Source organism: Aspergillus caelatus (assembly GCF_009193585.1).
Source record: "Aspergillus caelatus strain CBS 763.97 unplaced genomic scaffold BDV27scaffold_71, whole genome shotgun sequence".
NCBI lineage: Eukaryota > Fungi > Ascomycota > Eurotiomycetes > Eurotiales > Aspergillaceae > Aspergillus > Aspergillus caelatus.
This window is the reverse complement of record NW_022475334.1, coordinates 25,545-49,814: the sequence shown is the minus strand read 5'-3', so window position 1 is coordinate 49,814 and position 24,270 is coordinate 25,545. Positions and strand designations below refer to the sequence as shown.

Here is a 24,270-nt window from a genome sequence, read left to right as displayed (position 1 = left end):
AATGTAATTTTTATGTAATGATACAAATTACCGGACGATTTGGTTAGCTTTTGTTGTATTCGCAGGGTTTGGTCTTGAATTACTGCGGACAAGCTATCGGAGTCTAACGAAATATATATCGAGATTGCAAATTTTCATCACAAGAGATGTATTCTCATTTTTAGCTCTACCTTGGTATTGTTTGCGAGAGCTCTGATATCTTCAAATCCCAATTCCCATCCATCAATCGAATTTCCTCCACAAGAAATAATCACAACTTTTTTGATCGGTATTAAAAAGTGACTATGATGGGTCAAAACCAGCTAAACCCATATGCAAACCCAGAAATCAAGACGCCACAGATGCAATTAAAGGCCAATAAAATTCATCAAGAGCCAATAGCTCAGTCAGCATCATTGGTCTAGTGGTAGAATTCATCGTTGCCATCGATGAGGCCCGTGTTCGATTCACGGATGATGCATTCTTTTTCCTTTTTTTCATCTCTTAGAGATGATTACTTTTTCTTTTTAGACGGGAATCTAAAGGCGGTGACCGGCCGCGCTTCGTTCCTCGTCCCAGATCGCATACCCCCATTGCCATCCGGCAGAGTTTCCGATCGTCCGCTCGATCCACGGTTCCTGGAGGTTGTCGGTGCGGACAACTTCCCGGACGCGGTGGATGGGCCCGTAGCCGTGCCAGTGGTGCTTCCAGCCGCTGTTGGGTTGCTCGATGGCCGGCATGAGCGGGAGGGTTCTGCCGATGTCTTCGCTTTCGTACTTGTCGGCTGGGTAGAGGAGAGATGGGGGGTCCCGGGAGACCTGGACGAGGATCATGAAGGAGGACTTGGAGGAAACAGCATTACAGGCGATGAGGTTGCGACGTGCCTCGTAGGATGGTTGGCGGAGGACTTTGTAGAGGAAAGATGGACCTAGGGAGACTAGGTGGTTGCGGTAATCATTGTAGTCGTTGCCGTCGCTTCCTGTTGGGTTACATTAGTTTCTTGAATCCTGGAGACGAAATATACTAGATAGGGAAGAAGGGCTTACCATCGCCATCAACGCTGGGGAACAGTTCCATGCCGTCGACTGTGGGTCGGAGAGATTGCCATTCGTGACTGTTCCGGGGGAACTCCTGGGCGATCTCGGAGAAGATCTCCGTATATTGCTGTTGGAGGAAGACCCAGAGACAGCCGAATTCTTCGACCTCCCAGGGGGGCATGGTGCCGAAGATCATACTCCACATTTCGTGGAGGTTGAAATTGCGGTACCAGCTGGAGGATCTGCGCTTGAAGAAGCGGGATTGTGAGGGCGAGGATACGTCGGTGGTGTGATGCTGCTCTTCACTCCATTCTCGGGCGCCGAAGATGTTGCAGTAGGTTTGGAGACGGCAGAGGGCGCGGAGGATGCGGGCTTTTTCAGTATTAGAGGGGTTGATGGGACGGTTCTGCTCCCATGTTTCTTGCGACACGCCAGGTGGGCAAGAGGCTTGGGAGCAGTAGACGTTGAGGAGGTATTCGAGTTGGCGGTAGAAGTGGGAGAGCTGTAAGCATTCCTCCATGTCGGCAGGGGCATTTTCGGAGACTGGTAGCTCGCCTTGACGACGGCGACGGTCGAGGAGTGTGACAATCTCATTTCGGTTGGCTGGTACATCGGCATGGAGACCTTGGGAGCGCAGGGCGGCCATTGGCTCGGCCAGGTCTACGAGACCATACTGTCGTTGGAGGATGTCATGGAGGAGTTTCTTCTTGGAGAGGGCATAGGTGTTGTAGTAGATCGGGGAGGCGTGAACAAGAGACTTGAGGGATTGGACATCGGGGAGCTGTTGGATGATGAGGATGCGAAGCTCTGTTGGGAGGGATTCAAGCGCCATGACTGCCGGCAGCACATTGGCCAGTGATTAGATCGATCTGATAACGAAGAGGAATGTATGATGACACGATTTTGTAAGCTGAATGAGATTGGCGAAGTGGCTGTGGTCGGGGTGGGATATATATATGACCAGGCATTGGGTGCCATGGTGCCGGTCTCAAGTGAAATTGCTGACCGAAGAAATTATTGGAAACGACGTGATCCTCAACAATGGAAACGTGAGGCAAAATGGAAGCTTGACAACGTCAGTGGATCCGCCGTCTTGGACCAGTCACGGCGATGCGCTTCTCGGCATTTACCTAATGGAAATGCGGGGGAGGAAAATGCGGAGGACCTCAGTTCCTCTTCTCCTCCCTGTCGATCTCCCTTTTTTACTATTTTGCAATTTTTTTTTTTTTTTTTCAAAATTGGGGAAACTCATTTAATTGAGAAAATTTTTAAAAAAAATCTCTCATAGAATCGGTTGTCTTTCTCCTGATCGACTCCCAGGCACCAAATTCTATTCCCTTCCTCCCGTCCCTCCTTTCCATATAAGACTACAATATTGCCTCCTAGAAATAATAATCAAATATACAAAAATCATAAAACTATTAAAATTTTAAAATAAATTCAATACTCCAGTAGATCCAGACACGACAGCCACGCAATTCTTTGCGTGATGATATTTATAGACGATCCATACCAATGGCTGTGACGTGATCGCAACGTGATTTCACCCCAAGAAATCTCTTCATTTCCATTACCTAAAATTTTGGACGCCGGGCCGGTCTAGAATGAGATTCATGGGTCAGCAGCCTATCCCTTTCTCCTTTGAGTCCATCACGCGGTGAGGGATAAAATCTCTCACTGGAAACGCTTTCCTTTTAGAAGTCATAGCTCCTTCTGGTGTGGTCTTTCGGTTTATCCGATGAAACTTCCACGGTTGTTCGACTCTGGCAAGCATCGGCTACCACAGGCGATTCAACGCCGGTGCAAACTCGGTGGTCGTTCCGATGACGTCATATAAGCCGCATCCATGCCGGTCTGGCGTACCCTAGCCCTAACCCGGTCCGGTCATGTGAAGCCTGGGAGCCTTTGGTTCCCCTGGTTTCCCATCCCCTGGCCCCCGTTTGGGGAATGGCGGTGGTCCTTCCTTATGGAGTAGTGGCTGAGGTCACGGTACCTGAGTCACGGGGGAAGGTAGCAGTTAGAGGTTAGAACTATAGAATTTTTCCATCGTGACTCGCCCCTATCCACACTATCCCACTGTGGATGGTCGAGTGGATATTGTATGCCGCTACTGAGTACAATTGATTGAATTACATCTCAACGAAAACTTTAATCCTTGACTCACGGACAGAATTGAATTCTCTGTTTTTCGGACAGACCATTGCCCCCGTGAGGAGGCAAGAAAGAATCCGATTGAATATACAATGAAGAATTGACCATAAGGTGCATAATATTGATATACATCCAGATTTGGTAGAGCGATTAGCCTATACGTATTACTCTTGAACATTACGCCATAGATTGTCATAAGGCCAAAGGCTTGCCAGATTCCACTATACGGAGTATATGTCGAAGGCTCTAGGAGCTTCACAACGGCTGAGGATGCCTCAGGCAGGAGTGCGAGCCTTGGATCTGCCACTCGTAGACGCTAGTCCTATTTAGGCAGGTTTAGGCAGAGTCACTTAGTGGCCTGATCCGGCAGGCCTTCCAAGACTACTCCCAAAGTAATGGAATGCTGGTTTTGGGCGATTAATTCTATCTAACTTCTCTATATAATTCTCAATTTTAGGTCCTTTAAATACATACGACCATAGGGTGTGGAGAACAGGGCTTCCCGTCCGCTCAGCCGTACTTAAGCCACACGCCGGGAGGTTAGTAGTTGGGTGGGTGACCACCAGCGAATCCCTCCTGTTGTATGTTTGTTTTCTTTATTTTTCTGGTTTTTTTTTTAAACCAAATGACGGCCAATGAATGGACTGCCTACACACGGCCGTAGTTGATGCTGTTTTAGTTGTAGGATTTAACCCCCGAGATCCCATCCAGGGTCTATCAATCTGATGCGCTAGAGCCTATGCTTAGTGCATAACCCAAGATGATGATTGGTATTCTGTGATCGTGGCTACACTGGGGAACTACTCACTATAGGATTGCCCTACGGGAGTCTCCTACAACGGGGGGATGTCCCCTGACAAAAGCCCTACCCGATGTATATAAAGGACGTAGCGACCACCCAACCTTCGTAGGAGGTTGGCAACTCTCTCCCTCTCATAGCACACCGCTACTTGCAATCACAATTTATTGTTCTACTTATCATGTTGGACCCGCTTCCTTTCGCGTGTGTAGAAGCGCATGGATATTTCTATATAAGGGGAAAAAAAAGGCATACAACAATAACAACGCCTTGCTCTTGAATACAAAGGTAATATAAATTCTCATACATGGACCTTAGATAGACAGCCCGGTTAGGCCCATGTTAATTAATTCCACTCGTATCATCCTAAGCTTGTCCATTGCATCCCATCTGATTTGAGCCGGTGGCTCCTTAGTAGCTCGATATGCCCTTGCTAGCTCATTGTACAGCTCAGACAATTCCATAAACGATTCATCCAGTGCCGTATCAGTATCGGATTCAAGGTTGACAACATCCATCATGGTTCGCATCACCTCTGTCATGGCGCGTATCCCATCTAGCTGAGATTGTTCCCAGCTGCCCTTTGTTGACACTGGGTTTGAGTCTCTGGAATTTATAATATCCTGTAGCCGGTCCAGCGGCCTGGCTAAGGAATCCAGACATTTGCGTGCCGAAGGAAAATGTGCTCCTGCCAGGCAAATGGAATCCAGCTGACTGTATAGCTCAGCTAGCTCGGTACGTGCTATACTGATCTCAAAGGCCATGCAGTGAAACCCTCTTATGGTCAATGCCCAGTCGACATCAGGGTACTGCTCATGTAGGGCTTCCCATACTCGGTTTCGCTCTTTTTGTTCAGCCAGCTCAAACGCTTTTCGGGCCTCGCGATCGATAGCACTCAGATCTTCCTCCGGAACTACGTCCAAAAGCGGGCTATTATACATGGAGCCCCAATTGTAGGCCTGTAACCATGAAGGAATCAAGCCACGTCGCTCCATTTCTTCTTCCAGAAACTTCCCAACGTTTGCACATTTACATATATTTGCAATGTCAATGGGAAGCTGGAATAAATTATCCTTTCGTGTAAGCTCGACATGAGGCCACTGCCTGACAATCATCTCCATCACATCGACACAGTCAATGGACGCAGCCCAATGCACCAGGTTCCGTCCCTGGTGGTCCCGTTGGCAGGGATCGATATCCTCTGCGCCAAGGAGGATAACAAGTGTATCCTTGAACCCAGAATCTGCAGCTGCATGGGCGGCAGTGCGCCCGTTGCGATCCTGAAGACGGACACTGGCTCCACGCTCCAGCAATACTTGTACACAGCGCGTGTGGCCTAACGCCGCCGCATGATGCAAGGCTGAGCCACCGGAGTGGTCGATCCTGTTGAGGATCTCCACACCTGACGTATGGTGGAGGACTTGCTCAATTATTCTCGGCCAGTCGTTGATCGCGGCATGATGCAGCACTGTTCTTCCGGAGACATCAAGGTGATGGTCAAGGTTACAAAACTCAAATTTCTCGAGCAGTATCTGGGTTAGGCACTCATCATCCTGCATTGCCGCACAGATAATACTACTCATCTCATTATTCTCTAGAGTCGGAAGCCCCCTTGAACATGATATCAGCATTAGGGCAGCCTTTCGAAGACCCCAATAGGATGCTAGAGTGAGTGGTGTTCGGCCCTGGCTGTCTTGAATGTCAAGCTGTACCCCATTTACTTCTAAGAGAAGCTTCAACTTCCCGATGTCGGAGTGTGTTGTGGCATCATGAAGGGCTGTGTTGCCCCCTGTATCTTGAGCATTGATGTCAAACCCATCCATATGGAGTATATCTGCCAAGCGAGCGCAGTCACCAAACTGGACCATGTAGTGAATTACCGTCTGACCCCTGTAATTACAGAGACCAAGATTGATCCGTGGACACTTCAACAACATGGCATAGAGCCTCCATGCACGTGTCCTGATCATGTGCTGGAGGCAAGTTTCACCAACACCCATAGCATAGTGTAAACCGTTGGGGTTTGCACCTGCGTCTAATAGTGTAGCAACAAACTCTTCCTGGTCTATCCCGGTCCTTTCATCGCAGCAATATTCAAGAGCGCTATGCTCATGGTCCGATCTCCAAGGCTCATTCACATCATAGCCATACTCGACGAACTTCTTCACAAGGGGAGCAGACCTAACGTAGTCTGTTACTGTCCGTAGAGGGCTCCAGTATTTCTTCCCGGTCCAGTTCACTGTAAATAATGACTTCTGGCTTGCTAAGCTAGCATAGCGAAGCCATAAGGGATTATCATTGCTGATGAATTTGAGATGATATATGTGGAAATTATATGCATACTGGAAAAGTGTATACTTCTTTTGGATTTCTGTTTCTTGTTGAGTTGAAGCACTGCCACATCGTGAGGGGGGAAATGGTGACTCACCTAGCCAATCCGTGCTATCTGCATCGTTTACCAGGTCCTTCAGAGTTAGGTAAGTTAGACATGCGTCAGCGAGCTCCCTGCGTGCTGTCCTCAGCCGACATGGATTCGTTTCGTCCCAATACTGGAACAGGTATTCTTTGAAAGATAGATGGGTGAACGATATTTGGCCATCGTCGTGTATCTTCACTAACTCGGGAAAGTTCTCCTCAATTATCTCATCCAGAGCTTCAAATGGGTGGATCTGATGGGAGTATGCAACGTGGTCTTGTGACCGCCGAACAGCAAGCATGACCCCGAGTTCTGTTTCACTCAAGGAGCGCCCAGTGAGGGCAATGGACTCAAATATCAACCACATGTCCGGACGAATAGCTAGGTCAACTTTGCCAATTACACGGTCATATAGGCTGTTTATACCGGATGATGTAGACTCAAGCTGCTTGAGCTTTTCATCAACAATATCGTGGTTCCAGAGCAAGCCTCTTTTGAAGTCTTCCCACGCGATACTTGCCCATAGAAACATTCCATCGGCCCTTTCCTCAATTTTACACGCCACCTTGTCACGCAAGGATTGATTCGTAGCGTGAGCGAATGATTTGTGCTGCTGTGCAAAATCCCTGACGCCATCCTGGAGAAACTTTTTGATCTGGGGCGATATATCCGAAGGCTGTATCCTTATCGTGTGAACAGCTCTAAGGGACCTTTGAAGATTCGGTATGGGGCGACTTGATACAAAGACACGTAAATAATGACTTGGTTGGGAATGTGAGAAGCGTATAACAATGCTGTAGAATCCTTCAAGTAGACTATGGAGCGTCTCGAACGGCAGTTCTTCGAGAGCATCAAGACAAATGAAGCAATACTGCATTCCCTGGAGGGTGAGCACATCTTCGATAGTCCTCCACAGATTCCAGTTCTGGAAACGCTCAGTCTGTTGATTTAATAATTTAATGTCAAGCCGCCGTCGCACCGTGTCCTGACACTGAGGATATGCCTGGAGAAACTGGTGCAATAAAGACCTCAAAATATCACACTCTGTGATGCTTGCCGATTCCTTATAGGAACAAAAGAAACTGGCACCAATGTAATCATAAGGAAGTATTGTACGGTCGTTGCCACCTAAGACTCCTTCAACAAGGTGTCGAGTTATAACGCTCTTGCCGACTCCCGGGGATCCCACGAGCCACAACATCGATGATCCCTTTGCTAATGCCCAGTTATTAAACACGCCGTGGTTGAACAGCCAGTCGCATGTGCCACTGTGGGGCTGACGGATAGCAAGTTGAGACTGCTTATAATCAACACTGTATAGGACGTCCAAAAGCTCCCTGAGCTGAGACGCATTTTCATTGATAGCCGCTATAACCTTTAGTCTGGGTTGCCACGGAACTCCATCAACGTCAGTCTCATCATACCTTCTACAAGATCTGAAACTCCTTTCCAAACGGGCATGTACATCTGCTTGTGCTTCGGAGAGACCTTGGCCATTTTGCGATGATCTGTATTTACTGGGATGGCTCGCTCATTGGGTAATCCGAGAATAGCTGATACGGGCTCGACAATCTGTGTCTATAGGTCAGATAACTTTTTTTTTTTTGTGACACGAACAATTGGGTTTACCAAAGTTGGTCCCAGCGGTTTCTGCTCATAGAAAGACACAATAACGAGGTTCTTAAGGATTGGAACGGAAAGCTGGGAGATATCCTGGAGCTCTTTGGAAGACATAGAGAGAACAGCTAGAAGGTCAGACCGCACCAGAGACGACAGGGACGTAGCGTTGATAATGCGGGCGATGTGCCGTGCTGGGGTTGCAACTCTAGATCCACGATGGGGGGTTCCCATAAAAATCACTCCGAAGGTGCTCTTCGTAATGGCACCATAATGGTTTTGCACCGCTGATGCCGTGATAAGTGCCTGCTTGAGGACCACACCCCCGAGGCTGTGGCAGATAAAGACCAACGGTCTCATACGCTCTGCATCGCACTCTCGCACCATTACAAGGCGCGTAAGCAAATCAACAGCAAAGTCCCCGACATTCATGCGCGACCGACCGAATGCCACGGCCGAGTCATAGCCGTATGTCATGATCCGGGTTCTGGGGACATGCTTTGGTAGTGAGTCGCGCAGCCACAAGTGACCCTCACTATCTGTCCATGTTTTGAATGCATTACCACCTAACCCATGAATGGCTACAATACTAGGGGGCGATTAGTAGGTGCTGCTATGAATGTTCCTACAGCGCCATACTCAACTGCGCATTGCTCTGCCCTATATTTTCTGGGATAAAGGCGGAACAAACCATGTTCCTTGGAGGAGGTTTCCGTCATGGTCGCATCATAGACCTTAACTTGGGATTCAAAGGAGTGTGGTGAGGGGCAGCATCGTCGATCTCACCAGGCTTTGCTGATGCGGCTGAGGCGTTACGCGGTCCATTGCTCAATTTGATTGGCGCATGGCTGACGAGATTGACCACTAACTTTTCTACCGGCAAAAATCGGTTGGCGGGGTTTAAATGTCTTTATATAAAGTATGAGTGTGTTGAGAACACATTCTGTGAAAACAAGTGCGAGGCAACTGCCTAAAAGAACGTAGGGTGGAGTATTCCACAGCATACACCAAGAGCGATCTGGTACGAAGACAAAAACAAAAGCAATAGTATGAATCGATAAAAGCATTGTATAGTCAACAGCGAGCCATTCTCTAAATTCCAATATAGATTTAATGAGCACTTGGGTCTAGTCTGTGCCCCTGTTTCTCCCAAGGTCTCGTCAATATTTATTAAGTCGATGAGGAAGGACCGTATAAAAGGCCAACCATAGGGCACTAGTCACCTAACCCTAAGTACCACATTCAAGCTCCCGGGAGGAGGCGTATCGTCTTAGAATAAGCTCTCCTCCTATGTACCAGTCCTTCTTCCGATTGCGTAAAGTTTCTCGTGGTTGTGCGATACAAAATTTCTTCCTCGGAGTAGGCCTACCATTCAAGTCAAGCAACGTGGTTGAAGGACAGCTCAAAGAACTTATTGTTTATCTTTGCCTAAATGAAGAGTGGTTATTAGGTTTTAGCTATTTATCAATGTATCTCATCTTACACATGTCCAGTGCCCGAAGGAGAAATTAGGAGAGTGAAGGGAAATTAATTGGCCGCATAACAGGCCACTGAAGACTTACGTTGGTAATCAGTGGTGTATCTCTCGTCCGCTGATTTGATTTCCGAGTCGATGGTGAACAGGTCGGCTTTTAGTTGGCAGAGAGCTTTTGCGAGTCTAGTTGCACTGACGAGTTTTACAAAGTCTAGTACTTGTGCCCAAACCAACTGGCGCATCTCCATAAATAGGCTGGTTCGTATGGTCAGAAACCGCTTATAGAATCCTCTAGGAAACTACTAGTACTAGTAGTAATAAGCAGTTGACTCGCCAACTCAGTGGCCTGGGAAGTTAACCAAATTCTCTAATGGCCGACTTTGCACCTTCTCTATATATATCCTTCGAATCTCCTCAGGGGAACTTTGATGGGGTATCGGCGTATATCCCCCGTGAAATCTAGTGCTAACTAACTAGTTTACAGAGTCGTCGATGTAAATGGAAGTGCCTAGAAGAGGTTGACCAACACTCCAATCTTCCTCAATCCAACTGGCTGATAATTGGCTGCCGTGGCACAAGCAGATCATTATCAAAGGCTGAAATCTTATTGCCATTTTCCGTCTTCTACAGTCTGAATTAAAATCAATCATGTTGTCGGGGACACATTCGTCAACTGCACCGGGTGACCGCCCAGACTCTTATAGCCCAGTTAGATATGACGAGCATACCTGTTATTGCTCTCCAGATTTCCCTTCTTTCTAGTGATTTGAATTACAAGCCTCGTTGCATCTGTACCACTGTGCAAGCCTCTTTGCACTTCATAGCACGTGCAACTTCCTTGGAGAGGGCGTCTCTCAAAGACATAAAGAGCAAGGGTATCCTACGAAAGTGCTATCTCTGCAAACCAATCGGAACATGTTCCTTGACCCTGACAGCATCGGAAGAGTGCAGTGTGTTCCCAGACCCTCGAGTCAATCTAGAGCCATAATCCACAACAACCACACATGCTCTGTAGATGTATTCATTGCCCATCTTGTCTAGCGCACTTTACAGTTTGTTCGCCGGGGAAGGGGTTTATCTTTTCTTATTGTCACTATCTTCTAAATGTCCAGCTATTTACACTTTTTAAGTGGGGTTATATTCCTGATGAGATTTTGTTGATCCTAGGATGACGATTACGCCAGCAGATTGCACGACATCGGCATCCGGAGACGTGACACAGGGTCATTAACGCAGTGATGTTGAAAAAAGTACTCGATGTAGTGTGGGACTACGCGGCCAGAATCACAACAGCGATGCTATTCGTATTCGTGTCTGAGTGACTACTAACCCAATTGCCACATGGGCTAACGAATGCGTTGGGCTCGGTCAAACCTTCTTGATAGTTCTGGATTCTTCGGAGTAACAGAGAAGTCGTCTTGCAGAGTTCGACTAGTAGACGAAGGTCGGCTGTACGGTATCCAGTGTAATGCAGCTAATGCAGCTTTCCATGTATGTATGGAGTGTAGATATGGCTCTACCCATAGATGGAGATAATACATCCCGCTAAAAGCAGAGATGTACAATGGCAAGAGTTTATTTATTCGTTTTAAAGAAAATGTGAACGACTGTATTACGAGTTATGAGCAGTTAGTCTTGATATGACTTATGCATTGGCCACTTTCTTATACTTATACTTTCTTCGTTAGGCAATACAACCAGGTCATCACAATTAAGCCACGTTATCGGACTAGAAAAATCAAATACCATCCTCGCTACCGACAGACTAGTGAGCCACAGGCGTAAGACGAAACCTCAGCGGCTTCATACCCCAACTAAGATAGACCGGCATTTCCTTGTCCCAATCCACCAAGACAGGGTCTAGCTCCCAGTCAAACTCCCATATAACACGAGATAACAAAAGACGCAGCTCCAACCTTGCAAGGTTCTGCCCGATACAGTTCCGCGGTCCGACGCTGAACACCTGCATTGCAGCGCGACGATCATCCTCGTACTCAGGATCACCCAACCACCTCTCGGGGATATATTTCTGGGGGTCCTTGAAGTTGAGACTCGAGTTATCCGTAGCGAAATGGCACATCCCAACGTGCGTGCCGCCCGGAATCCAGTTTCCGGCGATATAGGCCCCCTCCTTTGGGACACGGCGGGTGAACACAGCTGGCGCGGGAGGGAGTTTTCGCATGGCTTCAGTGAAACACGCCGGTAGATACTTGAGCTGGTTGACGCTGATGGTGGTAATCTCGTCTGCACTGGAGAAGGAACTTCGGATCTCCTTGGTCACCTTTGCTTTTGCTTCGGGGTTTTGGGTCAAATAGTACATCGTGGAACTTAGGGCAGCAGTGGTGGTTTCACTGCCGGCTACAACAAGTACAGCGCAGTTGCCGTCGATCTCATACCTTTCGAGATTGCGTTTCGGATCTATTATGTTAGAAGCTAGGTCGGTGTAGTCGACTTTCTTTTCCATTCGACGTTGAACATTCTCAGATGTGAGCTTCTGATGGTTCCTGAATGCCTCCTGGTAGGACTTCGGAATCAATCGCATGAAGAGTTTGAATAGTAATGGATAGTATCCTAGCGCTTGAATAAAGCTCCTGAACTTGATGGACTGAGTGACCATGAGTATCCACGGGTGGAACTGCGCGTTCTCCAGACATTTGAAAGATTCGCCAAAGGTAAGCTCCCCAATCAGGTCAAATGTGAAGAACTAGAAATAGTAAGCAGGGTTGCAACGTTGATCCTCGAGATAAGAAAAGAGAGAGAGAGAGAGAGAGAGATAGCCCACATTGAACCACGATGTCATCTCCGGTGTAACACCATTTGCTGCCTCGGCATGAAGCTGTTTGATTAACACGTTGATCTTCTGCTGTATAACGGGCTCCTGCTCCCGCAAGGCACCTTCCGAGAACCCTTTCGAGAGTAGACGTCGATACCGGCGATGAAGGTCGTGCCCTGCTTCGGCGATCGTAGGAGCTCCTCCTAAGCCTTGGTATAATGGTGTGTCTTTACTCATCTCAGGCTCGCCATGCCGAACATTGTAGATGTCGTTCCAGGCCTGGCTTGACGTGAAAAGGACTTCGTTTGGGGCGACTCGCATTACTGCTCCGTACTTTTGATGTGTCTGGTGGAGGAAATCGACGAGCTTGCCGGAAAGTAGGTGAGAGGAATACAATAGGCGGGTCATCGCTGCCACTTTCGGTCCGGGGTATTTTGCAAGCGGATGAAATGTGATGTTGTAGACTGCGTAAATAGCATAGTGCTTAACAGCGGAGTTAGTTGATGCCATGCGAGCAGGTGGTGGGATGTAGCCATCAGGATTGCCTCATCAACGGATGGCTAGGGTGATAAAGAATACGTACCAACACTAGAAGCATCGATATGAATAAGATGGTACTCCAGATAGGAAGTCTGTGGACTTGTTGAACAATATCGCTGATAACCCATGGAAGCTGGGGAAATCCTGTACTCGAAGCCATCTTTGTGGGTTAATTGATGCAGAAGATCCAGAGAAGTGTAGCGTGAGTGAACATCGCTCACTTGAGCAGCATCTGGCGTGCATGCGAGTACTTATACATTCGCCACGTGCAATCCAAGGTAGGCTCTGCATTCAAGCCATGGTTATTTTTGTATTAACATGCATCCTGCGGTGTAATGAAAGCACAAGGGTGCGAACATTGGCTTATGCGTGAACAACCCTTCAATAGGAACCATGGGATCCATAAGACCTTTAGCCGTCCTACAGTTCAAATGACCAGGAAGCACTAAGATGGGGATACCTTGTATGCGTTCATTCAAGTTCCAGAGGCACTTCAATCATTGAAATAGTTCAGGGAGATGATAGTCTTGCACACCAGCCAGGGGCTATGTAAGATTCCAGGTAGCCCTAGTGTCTAGTATAGGTTTGTAGCTATACGCTGATGCTGTTTATGTCGACTCTAAGACTGACTGACATGCATTATCTAGACCATTTGGGGTACCACATGAGGCTACGGCTGCTGATAGTACGACAGCCTTGTAGCTGAGAGGCCAGTCTAGGTAAAGACTCAGCGCTTCACCCCTCCCTTCCAGGAAAATGAAAGCAACAAAATATGACCTCTTCTAAGCAAATGTATGACTATCTCATGCTGTGGCATTACCTCCCTCGCCACTAAAACGCAATAGCGCTAATGTACCGATCTCTTAAAGGGTCTACTTACCATACAAAACAACATCTATTAGCCGATAATTGGCTGGTATCTAATCATTCAGCACTATACATATTCGAATGCCTAGTAAGCAAATCAATAAGTGTATTTCTTCCTCTCACAAGAAAAGGTACCAAGTGGATGGTTGCATTGTAAATAACTGCGCGGATAGTATAACCCAGCCGAGTGCTGTTCTGGCTATACAGAACGAGCAATTCCGGCTATTCTCCGGAGAATGCGGTTTGGAACTTGAAACCGCTACTACCAGAGTGCAGGGATGAAAGCCCGGATGCCTTTCCAAGCTAAAGGCCGAAGGGTGGTGGAGCCGAACACGATTTGTGCTCAGATTAATTTATATGGCCCGCGCTCCAGACCGACCTTGAGGGTCCACAAGGTGCGTCCAAGCAGACTATGGCGGGGCGGCCTAAGATAATGGTGTATAGGTAATGATACCGTGCCACATCCCACCACTGAAGGGGACTGGCCTGCGCAGGGATTATTCGAGCTAAAAGGTACCTTTTTCATCTACAATAACAGGGGTTCCTCGCAACGTGCTGGCGCAGCTTCTTCTGCCATTTTCTTTACATCCCTTTGGATTTCGCATGACAATGGAGAAGCCAGATATTGAGCCCCGGGTCGCAGAATCCTTGAGCAGCAACTTTGATCCAGTCTTGGAGAAGAAGCTGCTACGGAAGTTGGACTGGCGAATCATCCCTGCACTATGGTTTCTGTTCCTCGTGTCGTTCATGGACCGATCGAACATCGGGTGAGTTATCTGCTCCTGCTCCAAATTATCTGCTACTCCGGAATTAACGTTGACGTTTCACCTTAGAAATGCCAAAATCGCTGGAATGGTCAAAGAGCTACATATGGTCGGAAATGACTATAATGTCGCCGTTACAATGTTCACTGTCGCATACGTGATTTTCGGAGTGCCCGCCAATCTACTGGTCAAGAAATTCGGGCCCAGAATGCTGGTTATTTACATGTTCACCTGGGGTGGGATTACATTCCTTTACTTTAACCTGGAGTATGCTAACTGGAGACCGCGTGGTAGGGCTGTTTGTGATGGGTCAGGGTTTGACGAAGACTGCGACGGGGCTGATCGCCTGTCGATTTTTTATGGGAGTGTGTGAGGCAGGGTTCGTTCCTGGTTCGTGGCAGTTTGAGAAAAACCATCAGATGAATGGATACTGATAAAAGGGCCTCTTTTAGGCTGCGCATATCTGATCGGGAGTTACTATAAGCGGGATGAGTTTCTGCGCCGCTATGCAATTTTCTTCAGTGCCAATATGGCAGCCGGCGCGATCAATGGGGTTAGTTCTAGTTGATGATACTCGCTTGAGCCACTTTTGACTCGATATACAGCTTTTCTCGAGTCTCTTGACGGGACTGAACCTCAGCGGATACGCAGGGTGGCGATGGTAGGGTTTCTCCCCATATTGAATATTTCTTCTGTCTGACTATCTAGGCTCTTCTTGATCGAAGCCATCATTACCATGGGTATTAGCATCATTTGCTATTGGATTATCGTACCTTTCCCAGAAGACGCGAATTTCTTGACCCCCGAGGAGAAGGCGCTACTGCTGGCTCGTCTGGAGGCCGACGGTGGTGGTGTTCGTAACGACCCCATTTCCTTGAAACGGGTGTTCAGTATGGCGGCCGATTGGAAAATCTGGATCTGGTAAGTTCCCTTCTTCTCTCGCCATGCTTCCAAGTGTCAACCAACTGACCCACCCGTGGGACAGTGTGTTGGCCTACATCGGCGCCGAAGAAAGTGCCAGTTCTCTTGTAGCATTCCAGCCCACCATCCTCAAGGACCTTGGCTGGACTGCCCGCTCCGCACAAGCGCACGGAATTCCTATCTATGCGGTCGCATTTGTGCTGACGCTTTCTAGCGCCTGGTTGAGTGATCACCTCCGACACCGCTTCCTATTCACCCTCTTTGGCTCGGTTCTGATCATTATCGGATGGAGTGTTCAGCTGGCGCACTATCTGCCCGCGGCTGTCCGCTACATGGGCATGTTCTTTGTGGCTTCCGGTGCCTTCATCATGATGTCCATCACGGTGGTATGGTTGTGCATTAATCTCGGCAAGGGAGTCAAGCGCAGTGTGGGTATGGGCCTGCTTCCAGCATTTGGCAATTGCGGTGCCTTTGTGTCCGGGAACGTCTTTATCACCAGCCAGTCCCCCAAATATCCGGTGGGATTCGGCGTTGGATTAGGCTTTGCAGTCATGGCCGGAGTGGCGAGCACGGTGTATTATTTCGGTTTGCGCGCGGAGAACCGCCGTCGCGACAGCCATCCCGAGCAGGAGTGGACACCGGAAAGTACTCAGGATCTCGGAGATGCGCACCCGGATTTTCGGTTTCAGCTGTAAGAGATGCTTGGATCGTATGAGGGCGCATTGTACCGATACTGGCCCGCGCTAAGTGGGAGGCTTTCATTTAATTTAATCTACAGTACGGAATACTCCGGTGGTTCTACAATCATTACGTACCTATTTACAGCGTGGTATTTTATGTCTCGTCTGGGTTTGTAGCCCGTGTAGCGCAATTTGTTTAGTCTCACATTAGCCCTTAGTGCGGATGTTCCATCCAAACCTCGCAAGCCTTTCCATATGCTTAGATATGACAAGGTTTGGCCGGTTTCAAGGAACAACAGCTGAAAGCCCCGATTGGCCAATTGAGGAAGTATTTCGCAGTCTATTGGTCCGGGGAATCGATCAAGATTCCACTCTGGGTGGATCCTTTCCACCAGGATCGGACCGGAATCCAAACTAAAGCGAAAATGATCCACGCCCGTACTCCTGCGCAATAAGACCGTTCTATAACAAGGCCCCAGTCCGGTAGACAGTGACACCATGAATTATGTCCAAACCCCTGCTCAATTACGAACGTGGATGGTTTCTAGTCTTTTCCTGTGGGCTTGTGGGTTACGACCAGTGTGCCAAGAACCTCGATTTCCTACCAACCAGTGGAAATTCCTTTCTCAATCACCATGGATCAGGTCTCCCCAAGGATCATGTGTGCAGGGATGGAACACACCAGCCATCGACTGATCTAGAGGCTATACCGGGATCTCAGTTTAGCGGCTCCTGCAACATGGTTTGCCTACGGAAAGAGCCTATCGAGTGCACAGGTTGTGGCCAGGCCTAGTACTACATGTATTGTTAGGTAGTACTGCGTATAAGGAGCAGAACTCCTTCCACAAGACCCGGATCATGACCATTTTCGAGACTTTTTCCGTCCAGCCGGCTGACGATTACATTCCTTAAGTCTCCTTTCACTCTCATTTCTTTTCTTTTTTTTTTTTTTTCCCTGTTTTCTGATGATTTGTTTCTATTCGTTCGTCCATTCATTGTACTTGGTACTGTGACGGCTGTACGAGGGAAGCCATGGCGTTGGATCCCTCCGATGTCCCAAATAAAGGTCCTCTATTTGTCAAGGTGACCGCTATCTTGACGGTGATCGCCTTCATATTAGTGGCCTACCGAATACTATGGAAGGTTTACATGAAAAGCAAAATCGCTGCCGATGATGCGATCATCTCTTTCTCCATGGTATATCGTGCGTTGGCTAGTGATTTGCACTTGGACTAACAAAGGAAACAGGTTATACAGATTGTAAATACAGTCATGGGGGACTTGGGTATGATCTCTCTCTGATCGATAATATGTCCATAATAACTAAATATAGCCGCCTTTTTAGCATGTCACTACGCTTTCGGTCGCCACCGCGCCGACGTGGTTCGAACAGGAGGCAACCGAGTCCTGGCATTGAAGGTGTGTGATGTCTTTAGAAGGTCCTAAACAGTGGCACCATCTAACCTTACATGACTGGGTAGTTCTTCTGGCTCTTCCAGATCTTCTACAAGCTCGTCCTGTGTCTCAATAAGCTATCCTTCCTCGCATTCTACCTTCGTCTCTTCCCAACCCCCAAATTCCGTCTTATCTGCTGGATCACCATCGCCCTGGTCCTATCCAGCACCTTCGGGTTCGTAATCGCCACCATCTTCCAATGCATCCCCGTCCACGCGAGCTGGCACAAGGATATCCCCAAAAAGTGCGTCAGAAACGCTGAATTCCGCTGGTCCTGGGCGGGCTACAACACCATCATGGACATCTGGGTGTGCCTAATGCCCATTCCCGTCCTAGCACGGCTACACCTCGATCGTATCCGCAAAATCGGGGTGATGCTCGTCTTCTGCATGGGCCTCTTCGTTTGCATAACAAGTATTGTTCGCATGTGGGCCATGGCTGAAAGCACAAAAACGAACGACCCAACATGGGGATCATTCGATGCGCTGATGTGGAGTGCTATCGAGGCTAGTACGGGGATTATTTGTGCCTGTCTACCATTTTTGAAGCATCCGATCCAGAGGGTTATTCCTAGTTGGTTTGTTTCCTTGTCGAATGGCTCGAGGAAGACGAGGCCGAGTTACCGGATGAGTCGACTTGGGTCACAGTCTGGGATACGGACGGGCGGACAGAGGGATGAGGATTATTATGGGGAGGCTGATTCTGAGAGTATGGGCAGTCAGGGCCCCATTGCCAAGAATCAGATCGTTATGAAGACGGATATTGTCATGCGTACTGAACGGGCTTATTCGTGATATGAATTCTATTCTTTTTTTCGAGAAGAATGAAGTAAAATTAAATATATACTTTTACGGAGCACGGTCATGGTGAAAATGGTGTAGCGGTAATATGGCGTCCTGATGGTCATAATGCCACGGCATATTACTGACCTTTTAGGGCTTCGCAAGGCTTCGTTTTTTCTTAAGTTTTCTCGCTCTGAGTGCTTCTGTGGATCATGACCCACTCCCGACGCGCCCTAAATTAGCTTAATTCCACTGACAGGGATCTTGGCCGAGTACGAGGACAGAGAATGAAACATTAATTAAGTGGTCATGGCGTGATATCTCTAATAAGGTAGTACTCCGGTGGACTTCCGAATATTGATTGCTTTCCTCCCGTCTGTCGATTAATCCCTGTTACTGAAACAGTACACACTCTGACAACCCTAGCACTTCCAGTGACTGGCATAAAGCGACGGAATTAAGGATCGTCACAATAACCCTCATCTAAATCCACTCTAAGTAATAGCTGCAATATGGCCATGGAAAAGACCATGGGAAGCACTATTGTAGCAGATGCTTTTCTGGAGGCCTTGGCGGAGGTACAATCTATCCCTCGTTTTTTTTTTTTTTTTTTTGGTGAATGAATATAGTCTAAATCATGACAGGCTGGAGTCGACTACCTCTTCACTGTACTTGGCTCCGATCACCCTAGTATCATTGAAGCCTATATCCGCCGTCAAAATGACTCCACCCGTCAGTATCCCAAGATGATACTGTTCCAGCACGAGGTCAGTCAACTGTTTCGTCCACCAGGATCAGCACATGGAACCCCACTGATCGATCACCCAGTTCGTGGCCATGTCAGCTGCAGATGGCTACGCTAGGATCAGTCACAAACCGGCATGTGTGATCGCCCACGTGGACGTGGGGACTGCTGCCCTGGGTCAGGGCCTGCACAATGCATCTAGCGGACGTGCCCCTGTCGTAATCTTCGCCGGTGTTGCCCCATCCACGCTGCTGGGTGAGGCTCCAGGTTCTCGTTCGGAGCATGTCCAGTGGTACCAGGATATTCGCGATCAGGCGGCCATCGTGGCGCCCTATAGTCGCTTTAGCGCGGAGATCAAGTCTCCGTACAATGCTGGGAGCGTGGTGCATCGCGCTGTCCTGATGGCCACGACCGGCTCCCCAGGTCCGGTATATCTCACTGCCACTCGGGAGATCCTAGCGACCCCCATCCCCTCAGTGGAGCCCCGGCCAAAGCCCGTTCCCTCCTGTCACTTAGGATCCCTGTCTCCCGAGGCAGTGGAGATGATCGGTAACGCGCTGCTAGACGCAAAAGCCCCTCTTGTAATCACAGGTTACCTGGGCCGAAGCCACCGGGCAGTCGAACAGCTAATCACTCTGGCGGACACAGTCCAAGGCCTCCAAGTCTTCGACTCCGAGCTCCGCGAGGTCTGCTTCCCGGCAACTCACCCAGCCTGCCTAACCCGTGGCACAGGCGCTGCACCAGCCATCCAATCTGCCGACGTAATCCTAGTCCTAGACGCCGACGTCCCCTGGATCCCACGGCGAGTGCACCCCTCCCCAAACGCAAGAATCTACCACATCGACCTCGACCCGCGCAAAGAACGCATGAACATGTTCGACATCGGCGCATCCGCCACCTTCCACGCCGACACAGCATCAGCCCTCACCCAACTAAACACCTACATAGCCAGCTCCCCACGGCTCCCAGCACTGCAGGAATCCTGGACTACCCGAGCCCAAGATCTCCTCACTACTCATAAAGAAGGGAGATCCCGCATCGACGGGCGCGCCACAACACCCCTCTCCACCCCCGACGAACCCTGCACCGTCGACTACCTATGTAGCCGCATCCGTGCCTCCGTCCCGGAGGATACAATCTACATCACAGACTCAGTCACCAACCAAGTCCCCATGACCGAACAACTCCAACTCACCCGTCCCGGATCCCATCTTACCAAAGGTGGCAGCGGATTAGGCTGGTCCGGTGGCGCAGCTATCGGCGTTTCGCTCGCGACAGCCCGGTACGATATCTCCGACCGTCCTAACCTACAACTTAACGAAACCACCAAACCCCCCTTCATCTGTAACATTGTCGGCGACGGGAGCTTTGTTTTCTCCGTTCCCACGGCAGTTTACTGGGCAGCACATCGGTACCAGACCCCTTTCTTAACTGTTATCTTGAATAACGGGGGGTGGAATGCTACGAGGCAGTGTTTGGCCGATGTGCATCCTACTGGAGTGGCGGCGGGATTGTCAAATAGCGACCTTGGTATCTCGCTGGTGGAGGATGGCCCGGATTATGGGGAGGTGGCGAGGGCTGCCGCTAATGGGAATTTGTGGACACAGAGGGTGCGTAGTGTGCGGGAGTTGGATGAGGTGCTGAGGGAGGGGATTAGGGTTGTGGTTGAAGAGCGGAAGTCTGTTGTTTTGGATGTTATTATTAGGTAGATATCACATTCCTTGAGTGGCTAAGCTGTTTCTAAGCCCGGTTTAATAACCTAACATACGCTCTTTCCTGGCTGTCGCACCATGCAGACCAGGTTCACCCAGTCACCGTCATTCCCTCCCCTACCAGTAAAACTACTAGCATCAAAATGTATAACACTCTCGTCTTCCTGTGACGATATATCTTCAAATCCCTTTCTCTTGTATACAGGGTATCCCTTCTTCGACGACTCGACATAGCACCCAATTCCAAGTCTATCGGCAAAATCACAACCCCATTGTGTCAGAAGAGAAGCTGCTCCACGACGCTCATAACGGGGATCAGTCGCCAGCAGTGCCAGCACTACATTGTCAATCAATACACAGCCGTTCTGGAAGCAGCAGTGCACAGAACTTACAACAATGCTCCCTTCCATCCTCTCCAAAGAATACTTTCCGTTTCTCCAATAATTTGCTCTTACAAAATCGAAAGCCATCCTCGTTTGCTCCAAGCGGAATCTTCATACCCTCATCCGTCCTCACGGAAGCGCGCCATTTCTTCAACCCCTCTTCCCCATGGTAAATATGCCATTTGGCAAACGCAACCATCTCACCGGAGCCTTCGTCAACAGCTTTCAGAAAATAGCAGGTGGGGTCTTTATCCCAGTTATCCAAGACTCGGGATATTTTGTTGGTCCTGCATGGTGATGCCGACACCTCTTCCGGGGATCCGTCTATGTTCGGTACGTCTCCCGTACTGCGGAAGAAGGCACTAGCGCCCATTGCCATTTGTTGGATGTCAACCATGCGTGCGATGTCGGCTTGGGTAATGGGTTCTATGTGTATTGGCATCTTGCTCGTCTATTTTCTTGGGGGAGTTGCTTATTGTTCGTTGAGAGGATATGTATTCGTCTTGCGGAATATTGATTAGGGCAATATTGCTGAACGGAAAAATAGAAATGGTGTAATAATTCATAGCCCTTATGAATTGACTTGCTTGGGTTAGCATCTTTCCATTACATATCCTTTCGTATCTGCACGTCGGTGTTTACAGCCAATGATGTCGTAGTTGACATGACTCACGGCGGGCCGATTCGTCGGCATCTTCGTCTTGGCTGACTCTGGCCTTGATACGAACAGCCCTGAAGGAATATATCATGAAAAGGTGCATCGTCGGTCATTCCACCAGTCTGGGTGGAGCAATTGCGCTTGAAAAGTCTCAAGTTGGGAGTTGAAGATTAAGATGTCTAGGGATGGCCACTAGTCACAATATATATTCCAATATATCTAGTGAACAGCAAACCACATCAATTCGCATACCGTTAATTCCATGCGTAGACAAGGCGGATACAATCTGTTCTTGGCAAAACGGACCTAGCTGATCACGAATATGAGTACGATTTCCCTGTAACCAACGATTTCTTAGACCTCACCTCAAGATTATTGCAATATTGAAGAATGTAAATTGGGGAGGGCTAATTTTTGGAATTTGTGCCTTATATTTCAATAAGTAGAGCAAACAATCACCAATTCAAGGTGCTGTAGTATAGTGGTCAGTACGGTTCGTTGTGGTCCTCTAGGACATTCCCGAACAGACCTGGGTTCGATTCCCAGCAGCGCCAAATGGCGCTTAGAACTTGATTGGTCCTTCTTTTTTGTTTTCTTTTTATAATTCCGTTTTTTCTTCTTCGTTCTCTTGCTTCGGTCTGACCGCTGAGATTGAATCAAGTAAACAGTGCTCATCTTGTCTTGGCGATCTTCGTGCTGTTTCTCGTTACATGTTTTCTGCCAAACTTTACATTAAAACCAGCCCGCAACCCCTTCAATCTGCAATATGCCTGTAATATACTACTAGTAAGCTATATCGCGCTTTATATACTGATAATTGCTAGACATGCAAAGCATGAATTTCTATAGTATAAGCACACAGCTGACTGCCGACTAATCAATATTACGCGACGGCAAGAGCAGATGACAGCCTTGTGATCTACTCCGTACCACAGGTCGTTTTCCAGTCTTCCCTCACAGACGCCCAGATTATCTTCACCTGACTATTCGGATCCGATGAACCCTTCGCCGGGATTCACACATAACTGTAGTGTACGATATTACCACTCTACTGCTCAACACCAAAAAACGAAAAAAAAAGAACCTACTCCAGAAACCACAATACAGCAACATGAACACCCAACAGCATCCATTCAACCCTATCCAATACATCCCCTCTAAAGTAAAGAAGGCAATCCTCAACCTGCCCATCTTAACCCTCTCCGCTGTCGCTCACGAGCCCCTCCCCCAAGGAGGGAACCACTGGAGCATCTACCTCTCCACCAGCGAAACAGCTACATCCGCTTAGACATGACACCCTCCTATACCATCCCTGCTACGGTTAATCGTGGCGGCTCTAAAAGAATCCTCATTGTCAGTCGCGTGGATGGTCTCCGCTTAGGCACAGCAACTAAAGTCGCACAACTTTGATGTCCGGGGAGGTTTGAAGGTCAGCGATTTTGTCGATTTGCTCGTGAAGGAGAAACGGCATCTTTATGAATTTAATGATGCGGGACAAGGGTGTCGGTTCTGGGTGTACCATCAGATCGATCTTTTCTGGGATGTGGGGTTGGTAGTAGATGGTGGACAGGTGGAGGAGGCGAGAAGGGCCATTCTTGTGATGTATCCTCAGATGGTGGTGTATGGGCTTGTTGTTGGCGAGTATTATTCTTAATTATTCTTGTTTATTTCCCCTCATTATCAGCCCTGGTCATTACTATGTCCACCACTGTATGCTTTTCTCTTTATACACATGGTGAAGTCCACCCCGTGACAAAGAGAGGAGTCTTATGACGGGCCGAACATTAGCCCTAACAGATCTAAATGAATCACTCCTCTTTTAAGTCTTTCAGTGTCGCCGTATCCCCTACTCATAATTTTAATATCATCCATCGATATCTCCCCACTAGCCACCTTTCCCAAAAACTCAATAAGAAACTTCGTCTTCGGATTAAATTCATCCGCAAAATTCAGAAACCGATCTACAACCCTGAGACACGAGGCACGAACATTTTCCTCCAACAATGCACCTGAACGCAAATCCTCCTCGCGAAATTGTACCAGTAAAGATACATTTTGGCTGAAACGATCAACCACGGTCCACTGAACCTGAACACCAAACCCCATAACTATTTCCTCCTGTAAGGAGACACCATTGTCAAGATTGGTAAATGTGGCTTTGAATTTAAGAGTAGCAGATTCAACAGCGACCGTAGTAGCAGCTACATTGCTATCTACGACTTTGACAGTCATCAACGGCCAGATCTGCTCGGCCAATAAGCGGTGATTGTGTAGTATCTCGATTGTTTGATCAAGGGAAAGGCTATGGGGAATTTGGTAGTGCTTTGCGCCTCGATCGACATCTGTGTAGAAGACTATTAGGGCGCCTTAGTATGTATCTATGGGTAGGGAGGTGGCTGGGGTTGAGTTACATGAGGACATTCTGGGAGTATGATGTGCAAGGGGATTTAGGTCGGCGATTGGGGATGGCCTTGTTTATAGCACTGCTGGGTGGGAGCGCTAAATCGTGCTAAGCCC

The 24,270-nt window shown here is 48.4% G+C and overlaps 9 protein-coding genes and 2 non-coding genes across 11 annotated transcripts; 5 read left to right on the top strand and 6 right to left on the bottom strand.

The window, feature by feature from the left end:
- Positions 1-119: 119 nt before the first annotated feature.
- On the bottom strand, positions 120-2,027 carry BDV27DRAFT_127083 (uncharacterized protein). Its single transcript, XM_032066683.1, has 2 exons — positions 1,026-2,027; positions 120-958 (listed from the first exon to the last, which is right to left on the bottom strand). Exons 1-2 carry the CDS (start codon positions 1,846-1,848, stop codon positions 519-521), a joined length of 1,263 nt encoding a protein of 420 aa, XP_031928386.1. The 5' UTR covers positions 1,849-2,027; the 3' UTR covers positions 120-518.
- Positions 390-460, top strand: BDV27DRAFT_t93. The gene has a single exon. It is a non-coding gene; the product is annotated as a tRNA-Gly (tRNA).
- A 2,132-nt stretch (positions 2,028-4,159) lies between the features above and the next one.
- Positions 4,160-8,720, bottom strand: BDV27DRAFT_127082 (uncharacterized protein; the record flags this gene model as incomplete). The annotated part of the gene is made up of 5 exons (XM_032066682.1): positions 4,160-6,337; positions 6,395-7,750; positions 7,807-7,954; positions 8,012-8,588; positions 8,639-8,720. Coding segments are annotated over 5 exons (4,220 nt in total), but the record flags the coding sequence as incomplete, so codon positions are not given.
- Positions 8,721-11,238: 2,518 nt separating this feature from the next.
- Positions 11,239-12,946, bottom strand: BDV27DRAFT_157002 (cytochrome P450; the record flags this gene model as incomplete). Its single annotated transcript, XM_032072427.1, has 3 exons — positions 11,239-12,177; positions 12,256-12,729; positions 12,830-12,946. The coding sequence occupies 3 exons, from the start codon at positions 12,944-12,946 to the stop codon at positions 11,239-11,241; spliced, it is 1,530 nt and encodes a 509-aa protein (XP_031928384.1).
- A 1,226-nt stretch (positions 12,947-14,172) lies between these two features.
- Positions 14,173-16,141, top strand: BDV27DRAFT_127081 (major facilitator superfamily domain-containing protein). Its single transcript, XM_032066681.1, has 7 exons — positions 14,173-14,420; positions 14,487-14,653; positions 14,712-14,807; positions 14,870-14,970; positions 15,023-15,078; positions 15,126-15,338; positions 15,403-16,141. Exons 1-7 carry the CDS (start codon positions 14,257-14,259, stop codon positions 16,031-16,033), a joined length of 1,428 nt encoding a protein of 475 aa, XP_031928383.1. The 5' UTR covers positions 14,173-14,256; the 3' UTR covers positions 16,034-16,141.
- Positions 16,142-16,964: 823 nt separating this feature from the next.
- On the top strand, positions 16,965-18,345 carry BDV27DRAFT_127079 (uncharacterized protein). Its single transcript, XM_032066680.1, has 4 exons — positions 16,965-17,215; positions 17,267-17,303; positions 17,364-17,437; positions 17,500-18,345. Exons 1-4 carry the CDS (start codon positions 17,051-17,053, stop codon positions 18,265-18,267), a joined length of 1,044 nt encoding a protein of 347 aa, XP_031928382.1. The 5' UTR covers positions 16,965-17,050; the 3' UTR covers positions 18,268-18,345.
- A 325-nt stretch (positions 18,346-18,670) lies between these two features.
- On the top strand, positions 18,671-20,883 carry BDV27DRAFT_105356 (thiamine diphosphate-binding protein). Its single transcript, XM_032064380.1, has 3 exons — positions 18,671-18,833; positions 18,900-19,022; positions 19,084-20,883. Exons 1-3 carry the CDS (start codon positions 18,768-18,770, stop codon positions 20,707-20,709), a joined length of 1,815 nt encoding a protein of 604 aa, XP_031928381.1. The 5' UTR covers positions 18,671-18,767; the 3' UTR covers positions 20,710-20,883.
- BDV27DRAFT_127076 (uncharacterized protein) lies at positions 20,673-21,658 on the bottom strand. The gene is made up of 2 exons (XM_032066679.1): positions 21,105-21,658; positions 20,673-21,049 (listed from the first exon to the last, which is right to left on the bottom strand). Exons 1-2 carry the CDS (start codon positions 21,535-21,537, stop codon positions 20,760-20,762), a joined length of 723 nt encoding a protein of 240 aa, XP_031928380.1. The 5' UTR covers positions 21,538-21,658; the 3' UTR covers positions 20,673-20,759.
- A 562-nt stretch (positions 21,659-22,220) lies between these two features.
- On the top strand, positions 22,221-22,307 carry BDV27DRAFT_t94. Its single transcript has one exon. It is a non-coding gene; the product is annotated as a tRNA-His (tRNA).
- A 317-nt stretch (positions 22,308-22,624) lies between these two features.
- On the bottom strand, positions 22,625-23,545 carry BDV27DRAFT_127074 (uncharacterized protein). The gene has a single exon (XM_032066678.1). It carries the CDS (start codon positions 22,942-22,944, stop codon positions 22,729-22,731), a length of 216 nt encoding a protein of 71 aa, XP_031928379.1. The 5' UTR covers positions 22,945-23,545; the 3' UTR covers positions 22,625-22,728.
- Positions 23,521-24,174, bottom strand: BDV27DRAFT_156997 (uncharacterized protein; the record flags this gene model as incomplete). Its single annotated transcript, XM_032072426.1, has 2 exons — positions 23,521-24,107; positions 24,165-24,174. The coding sequence occupies 2 exons, from the start codon at positions 24,172-24,174 to the stop codon at positions 23,521-23,523; spliced, it is 597 nt and encodes a 198-aa protein (XP_031928378.1).
- Between the last annotated feature and the right edge of the window lie 96 nt (positions 24,175-24,270).

Excerpts from the sequence above, each read along its gene's own strand:
- BDV27DRAFT_127083 (XM_032066683.1), bottom strand. The coding sequence starts at position 1,848 with ATGGCGCTTGAATCCCTCCCAACAGAGCTTCGCATCCTCATCATCCAA. Across the intron at positions 959-1,025 it reads CCCCAGCGTTGATGGCGATG|GAAGCGACGGCAACGACTAC; the intron begins GTAAGCCCTTCT and ends GTAACCCAACAG.
- BDV27DRAFT_127076 (XM_032066679.1), bottom strand. The coding sequence starts at position 21,537 with ATGCCAATACACATAGAACCCATTACCCAAGCCGACATCGCACGCATG. Across the intron at positions 21,050-21,104 it reads GGATGGAAGGGAGCATTGTT|TGCTGGCACTGCTGGCGACT; the intron begins GTAAGTTCTGTG and ends TTGACAATGTAG.
- BDV27DRAFT_127079 (XM_032066680.1), top strand. The coding sequence starts at position 17,051 with ATGGCGTTGGATCCCTCCGATGTCCCAAATAAAGGTCCTCTATTTGTC. Across the intron at positions 17,216-17,266 it reads CGATCATCTCTTTCTCCATG|GTTATACAGATTGTAAATAC; the intron begins GTATATCGTGCG and ends CAAAGGAAACAG. Across the intron at positions 17,304-17,363 it reads TACAGTCATGGGGGACTTGG|CATGTCACTACGCTTTCGGT; the intron begins GTATGATCTCTC and ends CCGCCTTTTTAG.
- BDV27DRAFT_127081 (XM_032066681.1), top strand. The coding sequence starts at position 14,257 with ATGACAATGGAGAAGCCAGATATTGAGCCCCGGGTCGCAGAATCCTTG. Across the intron at positions 14,808-14,869 it reads TGAGGCAGGGTTCGTTCCTG|GCTGCGCATATCTGATCGGG; the intron begins GTTCGTGGCAGT and ends GGCCTCTTTTAG. Across the intron at positions 14,971-15,022 it reads CAGCCGGCGCGATCAATGGG|CTTTTCTCGAGTCTCTTGAC; the intron begins GTTAGTTCTAGT and ends CTCGATATACAG.
- BDV27DRAFT_105356 (XM_032064380.1), top strand. The coding sequence starts at position 18,768 with ATGGCCATGGAAAAGACCATGGGAAGCACTATTGTAGCAGATGCTTTT. Across the intron at positions 18,834-18,899 it reads TTCTGGAGGCCTTGGCGGAG|GCTGGAGTCGACTACCTCTT; the intron begins GTACAATCTATC and ends AAATCATGACAG. Across the intron at positions 19,023-19,083 it reads TGATACTGTTCCAGCACGAG|TTCGTGGCCATGTCAGCTGC; the intron begins GTCAGTCAACTG and ends TCGATCACCCAG.
- BDV27DRAFT_127074 (XM_032066678.1), bottom strand. The coding sequence starts at position 22,944 with ATGGGCAGGTTGAGGATTGCCTTCTTTACTTTAGAGGGGATGTATTGG.